At 37.2% G+C, this 18,707-nt stretch overlaps 1 protein-coding gene across 2 annotated transcripts in view; it reads left to right on the forward strand.

Annotated features, from left to right (window-relative positions):
* LOC115626324 (protein outspread) overlaps window positions 1-18,707 on the forward strand; it is a 146,990-nt gene that overhangs the window by 73,407 nt on the left and 54,876 nt on the right. For both annotated transcript variants that reach the window (XM_030521665.1, XM_030521669.1), the window contains exon 2: window positions 8,834-8,914. In XM_030521665.1, the coding sequence (XP_030377525.1) occupies window positions 8,834-8,914 (81 nt within the window). The remainder of the gene's footprint in view (window positions 1-8,833; window positions 8,915-18,707) is intronic.

Raw genomic sequence — 18,707 nt, forward strand, 5'->3', positions numbered from 1 at the left:
TTTTTGTTGAGGCGTTGCGAACACAGCAGCAATCCAATAACAACAACAACAACAATTACAACACGACAAGTCATGGTCAGCGATCATCTGCAGCGGCCGCACATCATTTTAAGGCCCCATCGGATCGGATCGGATCGAATTGTACGCAAAAGCTCGCTGAAGAAAGTTGTTCTCACACATTAATTATGGGTTGTGACTGTATGTATGTTGTTGTTGTAGTTGTAGTTGTTGCTTGACCACACATGAGCTTGGGCAGTGGTAGTGCACACTGACCCATCGATCAGACTGATCGGTGATCGCGCCCATTAACCGTTAATAAAATGCTCTGAAGCCGAAATAATTCCTCTTTGGAAATGCGTGCAAGAAAATTTCATTCATGGCTGGAATTACATGCATTGCAGCATTCGCTCGCTCTCCAGCGGATTTGTGTTTTTTTCGACTCAGTTGGGGAGGATGGACAAGGTGGGGGGGGGGACTCAGTTGGAGTGATGACTAAAGCTGAGGTTCCGCTCTCTCGCTTCGCTTCGATTGTTTCCACTCGGGCATGCCACTTATTGGTCCGACTGTATAAACGCCGCCTGTCAAGTTTTTTCGGACGCTCATTTGTAAAACGATTAATTGTGTTCGGATTTCTCGACTCGACTTGACTCGACTGCGGTTTGGCAATATGACAAAATGTTTTTGGAATGCAACAGACATGTGCGGCCCCTATATGTTGGATGTTTCAATTACAAGGGTCGATAGCTGTAATTTACCTAAATGGATGCACATACCCTAATTACCTTTCGCTCACCTTCACTGCCAAGTGAGGCATAATCACTAGGATGCTGTAAGCGCTGGCCCCAATTCACTAATGCATGATTGAGTCCTTCTTTTCATGTTACTGGGCAAAGGAATTCCCTTTCTAGCTTTATCTCGACTTTACTTCGACTCATCATTTGCAGGCGTTTAGGTTTTTAGATAAATATACAATTATTTAAATAAAAAAATATAGACTTAATAAAACATTTGTAGAGCGAAGTTTAAATGATTTCTTCATTGCATTGATTGAGTTACTGTTCTTGTTACTGGGCAAAAGAATTCCCATTCTAGCCTATCTCTTTAACTCATTAGTTGCAGACGTTTAGGTTTTTAGATGTTGAACATAAATATACAATTATCAAGATTTAAATATAAACTTTCATCAAATGTTTGTACATTTTGAAAATCGAAGCTGGGGAAGTGAAACGATTTTTGGTTTTCTTCGTTCCATTTATGGAATTATTTGTCAAGTCTTATGAAGTTACTGCCTTTAATGAGGTATCTAGCAAAACAGCTTTACATATATATTTGTTTATCAAGTGTACAGCTAATTGGCTAAGATATACAGTATAGAAAAAAAAGTCATCAGGATGATAAGAATTATATAAATTTCAAATACCTCCAGTTTCAAAGACAAGCTGTCAAGTACACAGTTCAATTTATAAGCTGCCTTCTTGCCGGTTCTGAATTCATTTTCTTTGGATCAGAAGAATTATTGCACTTTGAAGGGTCTACTCCAAACTCTTCTCTCCAGTCTTGGATCGAGCTAGTTTTGATCTCAGCTTAGTAACTATTGTAATATAGTCCACTTTGAAAACTGATTTGCCTCTAGTTAACAAAAAGTAATCTTAAACAAATTATCTGTTGTATAATATATGTGTGTTGTATAATATATTGTAGTCCACTATAGACGATAAGATTAAAACAGGTGTCAAGAGATATGATTCATAATTTTAACCTTCACAATATTATCACAAATATTGAGTATTAGAAAGTGAAACTAAAGGTTGGGCATGCCATAATATTTACTTAAGAAAACCACCACTTGAGTCTTTTTGGAACTATAAGAAGATTGTTTCAAGACAAAGAATTTAAATTAAATACAGAGTGGTTGCCAGAATAGTGTTGGACGTAGGTTTAAGGGCTCAGAAATTTCCCATATTCGTTAGCGGACTTCAATCTGCGATCGTGGTGCTCGTCCAGCTCGTCTCATGTGGCCTCTGCCCACGAAATCTATCAAAATGTAAACAGATACTTTAGGTTTGAGTAAACCTGTTGCTCGGGCCTAGGCAGCCACTGGAACTGGCTGTGGATGATTTAGTTGCTGTTGTTGTTATTAGAAACTCAGCAGCAGCAGCAGCAGCAGCAGCAGCAGAAACAACAGCATTGGACATGCATAAAAATAAGAAATAAACAAACAACAAAACCAGCCTGAAATTGAGTTAAAAGCCCCAGAGTTTAGGCCTGTCTAACAACCGCAAATGTCTGCAACAACTTTCCACTCTGTGCGACTCTTTAGCTGATGATGTTGGCCATCATAATGATGATGTTGATATTAACGATGATCATGATGATGGCCGACCAGCTGAGCTCTGCACGTGTGCGTATGCTGTGTACGCGTATGTTGTACTTGTTGTTGTAGTTGACCACAAATTGTTTATTTGTCAATATGTTTTGCGCTTATTAGCCAGCGTGCAATGCGCAAAAAGTGAAATTTTCATTGGCCTGCCATCACATTTCATTAGCGGCGTAAATCGCAACTCAAAACCCGATTTATGAACGCACGCCACCATCATCATCATCATCATCATCCTCATCCTCAAGAGAGTTAAGAGTGTACATTGTTTTTGTTTTCATTTAATAGTTGCTGTTGTAGTTGTTGTTGTTGTTGTTGTTGTTGCAAATTCCGCATCTAATAAATAAATCCCAGGCCAAGGAAACGTGACTTTTGATTTGACATTTGCAGTCATATGCAGGCAGGCAAACAGAAACTCGTTATCAAATTAAATCGAAAACAAGTTGGCGGGTAATTTAAATTCATTTCTTAAGGTACGGCGCATCCCGCATGCAATCACTTTAATGTCATAGTCACAGCTTAAGTCTAAGCTGTGCCTCAAATGTCAAATGCAGTCGGCGGCAGTCGGCGGCAGTGGCTGCGCTTCTTCCTCAATCTAAGCCTCAACCACAGCCTTCCATATCCATTCCCATTCCAATCCTCCAATCATCTTCCTCTGCTCGAGCTTTTTTGCAGAATGTCGAAATGCGCCTTTGCGCTAATTGAGTCATTTTTGTCAGAGCTGGCACTAGTAGTTGTGATTGGCTTGGCAGCTTGTGGCTGCTTGCTGCCTGCTACTTGTCTGTCTGCCTCTCTGTCTTCATACAAGTATATGTAAGCCTCTTCGTACATGTTGCCACATAATTCTATTACTAAACTCATCTTCTACTTGCACGCTTGCGTAATAGGCCGCTCATCAGTTGGCAGAATCAGTAAGTATGTGATTTATAAGTTGCATGCCCCTGCACACTATACATACAAGCATATAGATATAAGTATATAGCCTTATGTCTCTCCCATACACAAATAATTCAGTTTGCATGTCTTCATATTTTATTTAATTTGTGTGTGCTTCTACTACGTGGCTTTTTGTCAATTCCAATGCTCGAAAGAATGGCATTGTTCGTACTGCGAATAAATGAATATGTGACCTTTTTAAAAAATGATTTCATAAATCATTTATCAGCTTTCTATGCGCATAACTGAAATTTCTTTCAATTATATGTAGACTCGAGATAATAAAAAATAACATGCTATAATCACAAATATGAATATGAATTTATTCATAAAATTGTAATTAATGTCAACTAGTTTTTTTTTTTTTTGATAAATAGACATGGGTTTGTTTATAATTATTAACAAACAATTTGTTTTGTAAATGATCAAAATATACTCGTAGTTTAGAATAGAATTATTATCTGTTATAATATACTTATATCAATGAAAAAGTGGATAAAGAACAGTATTATAAAAGAGAACAAGAAGCGTCTACATCGTAGGTAAATTAAAAGGTAGAATAAGTTCAAAAGTCTTACACTATTTGTCTTCCATTGTCGACACTGCTCCCTTTCTGCTATAGACACAAGTCTTTAAATTATTCGGGGTAAAATAAACATTAAAGATTTAACAAAACCTTTAAATTAAATATTGATAAAATATATAAAAACAAATTTATCAGAAGAATTGTGTTTTCATAGAGTTCAAAATTTATGTTGTAATGTTATAATCTACCTTAAAATATTGAAAAAAATACTAGTTTTTATTATTTTAAAAAATAGTTTTTCAATCTATAATATAATACATCTTTTTAAATTGTTTTAGTGAAGAGCAAAAGTTTAATAAATTTCTCGTTTAACTTGTGAATTGTGATATACTTTCGACTTAATCATATAATCTACATTAAATTATTGCAAAAAAAATAGTAGTTTTTATTCTTTTTAAATAGTTTTTAAATCTATAATATAATATATCTTTTTAAAGCCTTTTTATATTGTTTTAGTGAAGAGCAACATTTTAATAAATTTCTCGTTTCATTTTTGAATTGTGATATACTTTTCAGCTTTTTCGGCGAACTTAATAGATTACATACTCTATAGTAAATGTCAAGGTTATAAATAAATAATGTATATCGCAACTGAAACTGTTTGATAAGTTTAATATAAGTATTACTGATATATACTGTGTATAAGAATTTTAGTTTTTGAAACGACAATTTCTTAATAAAACTGTTGGGATTTTTGAAGTTTTAAATATTTTCCACACGTCTTTATAAGGTTCTTGGAATTGTTTACCTATTTAGACACAGAAGCGCATGCTCTGCGCACTTCATTCATTAGGCAGAAACCCTGATTTTTAACCAACCCACAGCACACCCCTTTTTCTTTCAAATTCGATTGAAAATTCTGCACGCGCAGCCCACAAGGCCTCATTTCTGCCTCTGTCCCTGTCCCAGTCGCAGTCCCTGTGTTGGCCCAGTCTGTATCGCTGCCTCGATTTGTGTGTCAGCAGCGACATGCGCAGTGCATAAATTTTTGAGCATGTGGAGCGCTTTGTTTATCTGTCTGTCTGTCTGTCTGTGGCTTGCTGTTGTTTTTGAGCCCTGGTGGACTATAAATTAAAGCAGTTCGCACAATTTGGAGACAATTGTGACTCATTTAGTCACGATTTTTATTTTTGTTTCACTGCTGCTGCTACTGCGATTTATGCCCGGCATATAGCAATCGAGCATAGTCCATGACATGAACAATTCGAGTTTGCGAGCGAGTGTGTGGCGAACGGTTTTTGTTTAGGCTGTCACATTCTGAGATTCAGTAGCCACCGCTGAGCCGTGGTAGCTTGGGAGTAATGTGACAAAAATAGATCATGAGCATGCCTATTGAGCCTTGAGGCCAACACTACTAGTTGTATATACTATATACTGGTATGTACAAGTATATGCCTAAGTCATTTCTATATGCCAGCACACGCAGAAGTTCGACCAAGTGTCAGTTATTGTGGTCGTTCAGATTTATGTCGGAAACGTGTTGAATTCGCTGTACGTCTGCCTTCATTTGAATGACTAAGCCGGGACCTGATGAAAGCCTGACAGCTGCAATGTTGCAGTTGCAATTTCAGTTGCAATGTTGCACAGTTGCACAGTTGCAACTTGAAAGTCATTTCGCGTGCCTTGAGTCGCGCTACCGTTTTGGGTGCATTTTCTTGTTGTTGTTTGTTGAATTTGTTGCTGCTGTTGTGGTTTTGAATACAAACGTGCGACTTTTCACATAAATCAATGTTAATGGCGCATTTAAGCGATTTTGCTGTTGGCCTGCAAAATAATAAAATGCAAAGCAGTGTCAGATAAATAAAATTAGCGAGCGTAATTGCAGCAACTGCAACACCGACAACAACAACTACAACAGCAAGGCAGCAAGTCCAGGCCAGCAACAGCAGCTGTTGCTACAGTCCAGCCTCAATGGAAGCAATAATAAGCAAATATTTCAACTTCTTTATAAGCTAGATATGTTAAAACACGCTTTTATTTGACAGTAGCATTATTTTTACGATTAATCTTTATTAGAAATAACAATTAGAAAGTTTAAAAAGCAAAAATAATGTTAATATGTGGTACAATTTGTATTTATGTTGAAAACTAATGTTGAATTGTAGAATATCATTTCATATCAATTAGAATAAAGAATTTTATGTTCGAATATAAATATTGAATGATTATTTTCAATTTTATATTTTATTTTGTTTTATAAAATTGTTTGTTAAAAGCTCAAATATTAAGGCATTTCCATAAACTGAATATGTTTTAAATCTGCAATTTTATTAAAGAGTTTATTATGATATTTTATTCTGCTCTTAATTCTAGGAATTAGAAAGCTATGATTGAGATTTTATCCTAAATCTAAAGAGTTAGAGGGTATACTAGTTTAGAGAAAATTAATGTAAGACCAAGAAAACAAAAGACTATAAGTAGAAATATTCATTTGTCCAATCTTCGGTCTATCTGTCTGTATGAAAGCAAGAATTCCGGGAATTTTATAGGTCATAAAAGCTAGAATAACAGAACATAAATGCTATTGAAAAAGAACATCAGTAGATTTATAGTATGAATGTATGTAGGTGGTAACATTTATGTATTAATTGTTTTGTTATTTAAATGCAAATATTTAAATTCAAAGATTGTTTTTGTAGTGGGTACTGGATTCTAAAGATTGCAACCATTTCTGTGTTCCAAAGTAAACATTTTATTAGGAAGGATCAACCGTTTCTACGGAGAATATAAATTTTCTTATACGCAATCAATATAAATATGCGTATTAAATAAATTAGAGCTTCTGGTTAACAAATAGTTTATAAAACACAAAAAGAAATGGTATTATTAACAAGAGTTTAGGTATTGATTTCTAATCATCATTTCCAATGCCATAAATCAAGATTATGCGAATTCAGGTTCCAATATACACTCGTTAGCCCCTTTATTACACCTTAACGATGTGCATAACCAGCCAGCCCTAATGCCATAATCTTCTGACACTTAAACGAGGTTTCACTGTAGCTGCTCTCAAGCAGCAACGCTTCTGTTTCCCTTGCCGAGTCGTTTATTGTCCACGCTTGACTGTCTGGGAACTACCGTGTTACACTTTTGAATTGTTTTCTGCGCCTGGCGAGCTGAACTGAGCCGAGCCGAGCCGAGCGAGCACGTGATGCCAGTGTCAGTTTACAAGGAAAGCATGGCAAATGGCATGTTACTGGCTCCGAAGTACACATTCCCCACAGTTGACAAGCTTAATTAGGCGCATTGTTTGTCAATAGGAGGGTAGGTAGCTGATAGGGAGCGAACCGACTCTGCCAATCAGGCTCGACCAAATGCAAACAAATTAAATGTCAGTTGAGTTCAATTACCAGGCCCAGTCACACTCGCCACACTCGCCACACTCGCGCTTTTCAACGCTCATTTGCAGCTCTAGCCTCCAGCTTGCAGCCTCTAACAAAAGGCAAAACCACCCACCCAGATGGAAAATAGTTAGGCAGCTAGCCAGCTAGACGCTTAGGCCTTAATAGTGGGCGCTGGCACAACTAACGAGCCAACGAGCTACTTCTTGGCTTTTTGTCATGCTGCTTCGTGTGCTTTTTTGACTGACAATTGTCTCCGACCAATTTGGACTGCATTGTCTGCCAACACCCTAGCTCAGGCAATACTAACAGCAACAACAATATTAAAAACAACAACGACAACAAGTAATGGCAAGGCGGCAAGTTATAACACATTTTATCTAACTGCAAAGTGGCTGCCAGTGCTTTGTTGTTGCTGCTATTGCTATTGCTGTTGCTGTTGTTGTTGTAATTTATATTATTTGCTTTTTAAACTAAAGCCTTGCCAAAGCATAGTGAACGACATGAAGCTAAAGCCGGCGCCCACAAATTGTCAGACCCGACAGTTAAATTGGTTCGCGTCATTAACATTAGTCATGGGCACTTGGAAGTGTTTTCCTTTTTGTTTTTGTTTTCGTTAATGCTTTAAATGGCGAGTGTATACGATATAGTATACATAGTATTTAGTTTTAAGGTTTGTAGTGTGAAGAACAAAACAAACTTGCAGAGAACACAAGTGCTGGCAAATATATATAGATCTTCAGAAGAAGATATAGGGTTTGTGAAAAGAAACATAGCGTTCGAATGACAGAGTTATACCAAAATTATTTGTAGACATACTTGTAGTTGCCTCCTTATTGTAGCTCCTCTGCAAATCTGTTAAGTCGATCAAGAATTAGTTTAGGCCGCAAATCAGGAAGAGATATCCAACGTTCAGTGATAAGTCAGATTTTTGGGATCCAGAAAAACCCATCCAATAAAGTTGCCTGGAATTCAGCCAAAGAGTTAAGCGTGCTGGTCACATTCAATCCATTCATTCAAATTCAATTCAATTACGTTGTTTCACTATCTTTTTTTTTTGTAATAGAATATTGAATCCAAGCCGTCAAAGATAAAATTCTTGTTTGGCAGAAAAATTTAACTGTCGTTGGCGGCCGAAACGAAGCACTTTCTATCAATTCTGATATCATGCAAAACCTTAGAGATAAGGGAAGCAAAAAAAAGCAAAGAAACAAAATTAAAGCCAGCAGTGGCACCTTTCCAAAATAAATTGACTTTTTAATTAAAAATGCGTTCGAATATTTTCTGGAGATAAGCTATATGTGATAACGATGTGGGCATATGCTAAGATTATTGTTTGTCTCTGGATAATTTATGCATTTCTTTTTTATGTTTTCTGCACACAACAGAAAATAAATTAATTATCATATTCATAAGACGGCAAAAATTATGCAATATTTATGTATTTTTAGACCAATTTTTCAATTAGCATAGAGCTGATTTGTTATTTGTTTCATAATATTTATGATCCTCTTACTTTTTGGTATACTTGATATAACTTTGACAAACAGGTTTATTATAATAATGTTTCTCTTATTCTATTTTTATTGGTAGGCCTCGCGAAAGGTTTCCAAATGCGGTTACTTGTTTGTGGCGCCGGACTGGGACTTCAGCAATCCACTGTACAGAACAAAGGTGAGTTTGTAACTATTGTATTTCTTTTTTTTTTTTTGGTTTTATGTTTTTACCAACAACTATGTCAACTGGCCAATTTGAGAATCAGCAGCACTTTCCAAATACTCGGGCTAGTCGTACATGAAAATTCGACCGGGCGCGTCAATTGACAGTTTGTACAAGCAAAAGCCATAAAGCAAATGGTTAGCAGGAAAACACTTAAGCAAATATTTGCACCGTGGCTAGGAGCAAAGAAAGTGCCACTGGCCGGCCGAACTGTGCACTGAAAAAAAATCTTAGTGTTAGTGTTTCAAATGAGCTTCGAAACGGAAAGATACGAAAGAAGAAAAGCGCTCAGGCGGGTTGGGAATTAAACAGAATAGCATCGGTTGATTTTATTTGTTTTATTTTAGAAAAGTTTAACTGTGATTTCAATTGAGAATCAAAATATTTACTTTTAAAATTATGAATATTATTCAAAAACTTCTTTTGAAATATCTGCTATTAAAGCCAGCATTCTTTGCATTTCAACTTCACTGCCGAACTGAACTTATATGAACTTATATAGATTTGAGAAATAAGAAATATAATAGAATAGAAAGAGGTTTCCATTATGTGTATTTAACTGATACTTATACTATGGTTATCTTAGACCATCTTTAAACTCTTTTGTCTGTCAATAATATACAGATTTCGGAATATGCCTTATACGAGTATATTAGTCTTCCCAAGCATAACAAATTTTCACGTATATAGCATACTTTTTTGTCTTTACATCAACAATTAAAAAATGGCGTTGCAAATATTTTCTTGGAAGCACAGATATCTGAAAAAGATTGGAGAATTTGTATTGAAAAACTAAACACAAGCTCTGAAGCCATCAATAAACAATAAAGTATAAAATCTATAAACGATATGCTGGCAACAAATTTTATATAAAGTGAGAACTAATTTTTGTGTATATGATGACTTTGAAATTTGTGGGAATCTGCAATTGCAAATAATAAGGTATAGTATCGCTATACTCTTCATCGAAAATGTAAGAGCATACTGTTCTTGGTGTGTACGTTTATAACACCAAGAAGAAAGACTAATCTGACGAAACTAATTCGTTGTTAGTCTGAAGCTTTGCCCTACGGCTTCTTCTTGAAGGTATTATGTTAAGATAGATTATTCAGATCACTACTATAGTTACTTAGTTGCCACAGTTGTAACAGAAACTTCTGAAGTCTTAAATGGAACCCATCATTCCCCAATTGGCTGACCTCAATTAAAATTGTTAAATCTGATCTCTATGAAAAGATAATATGGTACGGAAATAGAAGATTATATAGTTTCAAGGAGGAATCAAGTTTTGTTGCTGGATAGGGTATAGGACGGATGCAGACGAAGATAACTATTTAGCTCGTTTTTTGGTTATTTTTTTGCTTAGTGTAATGACATCCCCCGCTTCGTAGAGTGTTCTCATCAAGCTCCCCTCTTTCTCTATCTCGCTCACTCTCTCCGTATCCTCTTGCTGTTTGGCCAAAATCCCATTGGCATAGTCAAGCGCGCGATTTGTATCTCGACCAATTAGCGAATGACGTAGCGACGTGGCAATGGCGATGGCGATGGCGACGACAGCCTCGACTGCAACTCCGATTGTGGCCATGTTAGCGACATATGCAAATGGTGGCCAGCAAAACAGTTGCAAGCACCACCTTGGCACCACCACCATCTAAACATCCAAACATCCAAGCATCCAAATGGCGGTTGAAGTTTGAGTGAAGTGTTGACTACGACGACGACAACAACCACAACCACACCAGCAAAGACCACTACAAAGTCGACAATGATGATGATGACGATGACGATAATGACGATGATGACAATGATGATGATGGCGACGATGAAGTCGCGATGATAATAATAAAAGTGTGCGCTTGCGCATGCGCGCACTTCCTTGTTAACAACATAAATTTACGTATGTTTTTTAATGGCTGGACAGGTATTTAATTAACATTTGTTTGTCGGCCGGTCCCGCCAGGCAGCCGCAGCAGCTGAAGCGGATGTGCGGCTACTAACGATTGCCAAGCTAATGGGGCAGAAAGAGGTTTCGGGCTTTTGGGGCGTGACAGTAGCCAGAAAAAGCATAGCCAGATAGATAGGATTTCTTTCCACGTCAGTTTTAAATACCTGCCAAATTATAATTGGAATACAATGTTTCTACACAGCCGCATTATCAAGAAAATGTCACTCTATGAAGAGCTCTTGTGCTTTCACTAATCTGAGACTTTTGCTTAATTTGTCAAAGGTGTGTAATAGTTTATTTATTTATTAACTCGATAGATTATCATCAGAGATCATGGATATTGATTTATTTATTGATGTTAAATATTATGATCAGTTGGAAAAACTAGTTCACAAACCTACATTTCTCAACTCTTACTCTCTAAGTCTTGCTGTAAAAAACAAACTCAATTCTAGTTGTGCCACTCCTGGTTTCAGCTGCTTTGCCTTAGGTTTCATAACCTTAATAAGTAGGAGTAGAAAAAACACTTGCATTCAGATATTTGTGCCAAGTACTCCAGCGGCTTGGGTTAACTGCTTTTTCTTTATTTTGCCATCAACCCGCACAAGAAAGGCAAGCAATACTAGTTTCCAATTTATAGTCCCTTTCTGTTTCCAATCACCCCGCAGTTTCCCGCCGAGCTACGCTCTCAACATTTTCAGCTGCAGGTGCAGTCGATTTGTTGGCGTCGAAGCATTCGTTTGGTTTTTTCTCATTTTTGCATCTGGGTTTAATTGTATGCCTCTTGGGTCTATGCTGAAAGAAATTTCTAGCCATCATTTTGACGTATCTGGGTTAGGCTTAGGGCGTTCAGCTGAGTGTGTTTTATGTTTGCTTTTAAAATTGCAGCTAAAAACAACTAATTAATTTCCCATTGAGGTACATAACACTACTAATCGAACAGCTTTCAGTTGTTCGATCCATTTCTTACCCCAAATATTTGTACATGATTCGGAAAGGCCGTACATTCTTCTAGGTTTTGTTTTCTGTCTACTTTTCATCGGATCTGGATGTGAGCTGTAAAGAGTGTCTAATAAATCGAATTAAAAATGATTTTTATGATGTTTGGCTTTTCTTTTCAATTGTTAAATGCACTCAAAGGACAAAATATCATTCTTTTCTTCTTTAGAAAAACTATTCACATAACTCTATTCTTTTAGAAAAGAAATCGATAAAAAAAAATGATTTTTTAAAATTTTAAAACTGCATAAAACAATCGCATTACTCGTTTTTTTCAGTGGTAAAGAGCATCTAAGAAATCGAATTAATAATGATTTTTAAGAATAAGGGTATTCATATACAAAACGACATTCTTGAAGTCTTTAAAAGTAGCTTATTTCATCAGCTTTCTGCGTCAGAAAAAAAGCGTAAAATAATCGCAAAACTCATGTACATTTTCTTTTAGTTGTTGAGTGACTAAGAAATTAAATTAATAATAATTTTATAAATTTGGGATGCTCTTTTAAATTTGTAAATGCACTCACGCGGCATTCTTAAAGTCTTTTATTTCATCAGCTTTCTGCGTCAGCAGCACTGCCTACAATAATCGCATAACTCTTGTTAATTTTCCTTGACAGCTTAAATGCAGCAATTTAATCGTGCCAAATTTATCATATAGCCCAATATTGATTACGACTTATGCGAGGCTGTGGCATGAGGGCCTCTTCACAGAATCAGCAGGCCCATGAACTAACCGGTTTAGCTGGACTCGGGCAATTGCATTATGATTATGCGTAAGAGCTTAGGAAACGGCAATAAACTTACAATGCCTGAATTATGCAGATTTTTTCCTCGCTTTTTTTTAACGTCGCGCCAACTTTTCTGCATACAAAGTGCACAATTTTCATTTCGAACGGAGCAGCAAAAAGAAAACTTGCCGTGAAACAACAACCGGAAAGTGTAAAAAGCGCGCTCTGCCACGGATATGTGGCAACATGAGCAGCACAAGCCAGCGCGCCACAGATAAAGGCCGCGCAGCATGCAAAGTGAGCAAAAAGTTGCTCAATGCCCCAGCTCGAAGGAGCCGCTCAGGCATTGTGTTGAGGCTCAGTAGGCGGGAGGGGAGGGGGGGAGGGGCAACAACTTTGATGTTGAGCATATTTTTATAATGACGTCTCTGCCTGCTGCCTGCTGCCTGCTGCAGTTAACTTGATGTTAGCTGGCGGCCAAGTCAGCAGCTACTTGTAGTTTTGAGAAATTGAAATGAGATGACGACGCTGACGATGACGAAGGCGAAGACGACGCCAGTGAGGCAGCAGCAGCCATCAACATGTGTAGGTTCAATGCACCAGCAGAGGCAGCAGCAGCAGGCCATAAAAACGGAAGTGTTTGCCGCGGTTGTGATTAGATCTCCCGCGAGATCGGTGGCAGTCAACAAGCGGTGGCGAGCAGCAAAATAATTATCAGCTACCCCTGAAACTGTCAAGTGAAACTGCTGGCTAGATTATGGCTAATATGTCAGTGGACTGTGGGACAAATAAGCTATTTCAATAGACAAATTAATGCAATTTGCACAGCAATGCTTAGCTTTGTTTTATTCAAATTAAAAGTGAATACATTAATAGTTAAGTAAGTTTTTAAAAATTGCTATTTATTGGGCTTAATAAGAATTCTGTTTGAAATCTTAGCCAAAAGATATCAGTTAGCTGTAATACCTGGGCCACACTTAATCAAATTTTGGAAAGCGGAATTTCTGACTATGTTTTAATTCTGAATGCACTCAAATGACGTCTAATTTTTATTAAATTTTAAACATAAATGTGCATTTTAATTTGCGCTAAAGGTTTTCACAAACCCTTAAATTCAATTTCTGATAAATACCTTTAATTCAGAACATTACCGTTTTGGGATTAGAAATGATTGGGATTATTTATAAACCATTGCCCGGGCCCCCTTAAATCTTTACAAACAATTGTCGCAATCTGAACACACATTCAATATTACAGTGCACTATTTCGCTTTAAAATGGAACTGAGTGGGCTTTATTGCAATTTTTCAGTAGGCATACATTATTATTGTAACGCACCAAATTTTTATTTATTTTTTTGCTATCCCATTTGGAAAAAGCCACAGCTTTACAAAATCAACTTGTACAATACATTGATGGAATTCTTCCTCCATCTATATCTATGGATATACAAAATATAGTGTTCTTCATTTATTTCCTAGTGTTTACGCGGCAGCGCGCTGTTAACTACAGCCGATAGCCGAACTGCAGCAGCAGCAACAGCCAAAGCTAACAGCTGTAAGCGGTCTGTTAGTTAACAGAGCGCTGCCCGCGCCGCAGCCTCTCTCTCTCTCTAATATTCTAACTAGTATGTAAGCGCTTTACTGGGAATTTGTAATACTTGTATAGAATAAAAAGAAAAGTTCATGTGAATAGACATTAATAGAAAAAGTGCCAGTTTTTTCCTCATACCGCCATTTTGAAACTTTTTTCCCAAAAACTGACAATGGAGTGCTTTTCATTTATTTGCCAGCAAATATTTCTTGCCCACTGTTCAAGTTTACGTTGCGCCTGATAATGAAATTGATAATCACAATCATTGCAGTGAGCAGAGGCAGCAGCAACATTTTTGCTGTTGCTGCTTGTTGATTGACAAGCTGGTTGGCCCAAACAACAACAACAGCAACAACAACAACTGTGGCCTGACTATGACTCCTTGGCTGTGAACAGACCATGGCTGGTGCCTGGCTCGCGTCTGCTTTATTAATTAAACCAGGAAGTGTTTGCCACAGCCAGCACGTAGAGGGAAAGAGAGTGATGGCGTGTTGGAGAGAGTGGAAGAGAGAGAGAGACGGCTGCTAGGTAGGTAGATAGGTGCCTTGGCCTGCAGCTGTGCGAGATCTTGAAATATTTATTAAAAATTATGCACGCATTAGTAGACAACGACTCTGACGCTGACGCTAAAGCTCGAGCTCGAGCTGGAGCTGAAGCTGATGTTGATACTTGGCCAGTTGCAGCTCCTACCAGTCAGTGAGCAGCGACTTCACTTGGACCTGGCTGGGTCTTTGGCTTTATTAAGGAAGTGCTTATGGCGCACGCGGCAGGCCCAGGCGGTTGCATTTTTAGCTCGGTGGGCGAATTATACAAATGTTGCATATTAATTTTAGTGTTCGGCCTTTTCTATAGCGGTAATGGCAGCTATTTGCGCCAACTTTATGGCCATTTGATAGCTGAGAATCCGCTATAAAAACGGTTTACAGCTGCAGGCATTTGGCCAAAGTATTTACGCAGCTTTTAGATTAGTTTTTGTTTTTTTTTTTTCGGCTGCGCTGCAGGGTAGCTTCTAATAGGCTTTAGCCATGGAAAATCGCCCACATGGGCCCAGCGGAAAAACAGTCAGCGACCATAGATCAATTTCCTGCTGTTCACAAAACTAATTAGCAACTTGACTGCTCAATACTCGTACACCGGTCGAAAGAAGTTTTCGAATGAACGAATGGCTAGGAAATGCAAATGGGCACGGGAAGTGCTTACACTGATCCAAACTAGCTATGGCTTGGGAAATGAATGAGATTTACAAATAGAGTTTTAATATACTACAATTTTTAGGCAACAATATTGCTTTACATAAAATGGGCTAATTTATTTAATTGTTTGGTTTACAAAATTCAAGGTGATGAGTTTGATGTTCATATTTTTCAGCAAAAAAATGCAGTCCATTAAAAACCTTTCTTATTTTGTTTTTGTTGGCTTTTGACCCTGAACCCAACAAAGATGTTAGTTTGAAACTTGAACTTGTTTTAATAAAAGTATGGAAGGAAGGAAAACGATGTCCATGTTATGTCTGTTTGAAAGATATCTCTACTATTTAAGTTGCTTTGGAACCATTCCTAATTGGAGTTAATTTAGAAAGTAATACAATGACTTTTCGTACGCGATCTGAAAAGGGAAAGGTTTTAATGCTAAACACTGATTAATAGCAAATAATCTTTATTAGATAAAGACCTCCATTTCGCTTACTGTGCGAAGGCAGAACGTTCTCGTCTGAAGAGAATAATTTGTGGTATTCGCTTTTAAACACCATCGTAAATCTTACAGTCCCCACCAATTTATAACGTAAGTGTTGTGCCTGATGGAAATACAGTTGCAATAATTCACTACTATGGCCACATGGTGTGGAGAGGCTTCGGGCCACGTTTACAGAGACGTAAACAATTTCATTAGCAACAATTAGCATTTAGTTGCTGCATCGTGAGTTCGACACTGGGCGAGAGTTGAACGTTGCGCGTGGGCGAACCACGAAGCACGGCTCAGACGAGGCTCTATTTCGAGTCTCAGAATCCGATTCAGAATGCATTTGGTGCAATTAAGCATATGCGGCTAATTTGCACATTGACGCCTTGACTGCATGGCTGAGTGAAGGAATGACAGCATGACTGATGTCTGTGTGTTTGCGTGAGCTAACAAGTAGAGTCGCTAATAAATCCCAATTAGAATAACATGCCCATAAATCTTCCAAGCATGCCAAAGACTTAGCCACACAATACAATTGTTGGCCAACTGATGGCAATTTGTGGGCCCATAATGCGACCTTGGCATGCATACAATACTATATATATATATGTACAAAAATTTAACTAACAATATAAATGAGAGATCTTTCACAGAATATGCCATGAAAAAAACACGTTTGATTATGTTGGCAAAAAGATATAAGACTCGTATAAACATACAATCTATAAAGATATATATAAGCTATATAATTATTCAGTTAGTAGTCTACATCTATCTGTAGCTATTATCTAAATATCTTTATAGAAAATGCTCTATTGAGAACTAATTTCCAACATAAGAAAAAATACGTTTTTTCATTTCCACTTTTTACTTTAAAGATTAAAACAAATCTTCTATGCTTATTTCTGAGCTCATGGAGTTCAGTTCAGTTAAATAAAAACTATTAATTCCATCAAGTCCTCCGGTTTAATTAAACAAATGATAAATAATTTACGGCTGTGTCCTACGATGTGGACTCTTCATCGTTTAACGTGACAAATACGAAAAATACAGTACCCTTTCATTTCGAATTTATTTATAATACGTGGAGTTTTAAGGGCATAAAATGTTCGATATATTGTGTTTCACATATTTTTTCATTTCATTTTATTTGTATTGTTATTGCTTAGCACCTCTGCGCTTTTCATTCATAAATAAATGCAACAGTTGCTCAGCGGCAACACCTCTAAATTTATATGTTAATTTTCCAAGCGCATTTCAACATAAAAATAGCAACAACAGCAAAAACAACAACAACTGCAAATTAGCCCACAGCTTGCGTGTTTTAGATATGGGTCGTGAATGGAGGTCGTGAGCGCAATTTTCGCGGACTGTTAAATAATTTCCGTGCTATATAAGTCTCTTTATGGATTGCTTAGCAAAAAAAAAAACAAACAAAAAACACAACTATTTTGAAAAGATTTTACGAAATTTTGAATGTTTTATTTTATTTCGAAAAGTCACGCAAATAATTATAACATATCAAAAATAATAACAATATAATAATAAATAAAATAAATAAGTTTATAAAACATATCTCTTTATTGCAACGTTGTAAGTCAAAGTGATTATAATAATATGCCTCCATAATAATGCACCTTTATAGAACCTATCGTTTTTATACATCGTTATAAATCCGAGTGCTTTAAATAATTTATTTGATAATCAGAAACAGTTTTAAAGTAGTTCCATTGAATATAATTAGATTTAAAATGTATATTTATTATATACTTGTATATATAATGATATCCCTTTGATTTCAAATGTGCCTTAAGCCAGTGTGTATAGTGCTGGATTATAAGATTAGTATTTCGCTCTACTTAGGAAAGTTTTGGCTATAATACAAATATATTGACTCTCCCTTTATACTACTATTCCCTCTAACTACGAAATTATCCCACCTATTATTGGATCCTCTGCTTTTCTTAAGATTTCAAAGATTTCAAACAAAATTGAAGTTGTGCTACAAAATTCCATTTAGAGAAAACAGCATGCCTTGACGTTTGTCCACCTCTAGCGCGTAAGTTGCTGTGGAAAGTGGTCGTTGTTGGATTACTTGGTTTGATTGTTGAAGCATTTTACATATTACATTATACAATATGCATATTTGTAACTGTCAACGCTGATCGTGGGTCGACTGACATCAACAGCCACAGCAACAACAACAACAACATCAACAACAGCTGCTTCATGGTCCGCCTTAGAGGTGTGTTAATTAATTGCTCTTGGCGCGGGCACAAAAACTTTGGGGGCGGCGGTTGCTGCTGTTGTTGCTGCTCTAAGAGTCTTGGATGGGGACTGCGTGTGCGGCGCATTAGCAATACAATTTGTGTTAGTTGTTGTTGTTGCTGCTGCTGTTGTTGCAACAATACTGTTGCAGCAGTAACGGTAAATGGGACCACCAACGCCACAGCTCTTAGCCGCTAAGCAAAAAATAAGAAAAAAAAAACCGAAAGAACGCTATACTTTTTCGCTCGTCCATGCCTTGGACTGCCTGTCCTTCTGTCCTCCTGTCTGCCTGACCGCCCCGCCTGTCACTCACTGGCCGCGGCACAACTCTATTTGGCGGCTGGCTGCCACAACAAAATCGGCTTGTGTACATGGTTTATAGTCATATTTCAAGATGACAACAACGCGGCATTCCCATGCCGCAGCTCTAAGCCCCGATGTCGTCGTCATCGCCTTTCCCAGAGCTCTTTCTGCTCTTTTTGTTGCTATTGTTGCTGTCATTTCGAGCATTGCCGAGTATCACGAGTCCAAAGCGC

This window comes from Scaptodrosophila lebanonensis, unplaced genomic scaffold (assembly GCF_003285725.1).
Source record: "Scaptodrosophila lebanonensis strain 11010-0011.00,11010-0021.00 unplaced genomic scaffold, SlebRS2 tig00000085-arrow-pilon, whole genome shotgun sequence".
NCBI classification, from domain to species: Eukaryota; Metazoa; Arthropoda; class Insecta; order Diptera; family Drosophilidae; genus Scaptodrosophila; species Scaptodrosophila lebanonensis.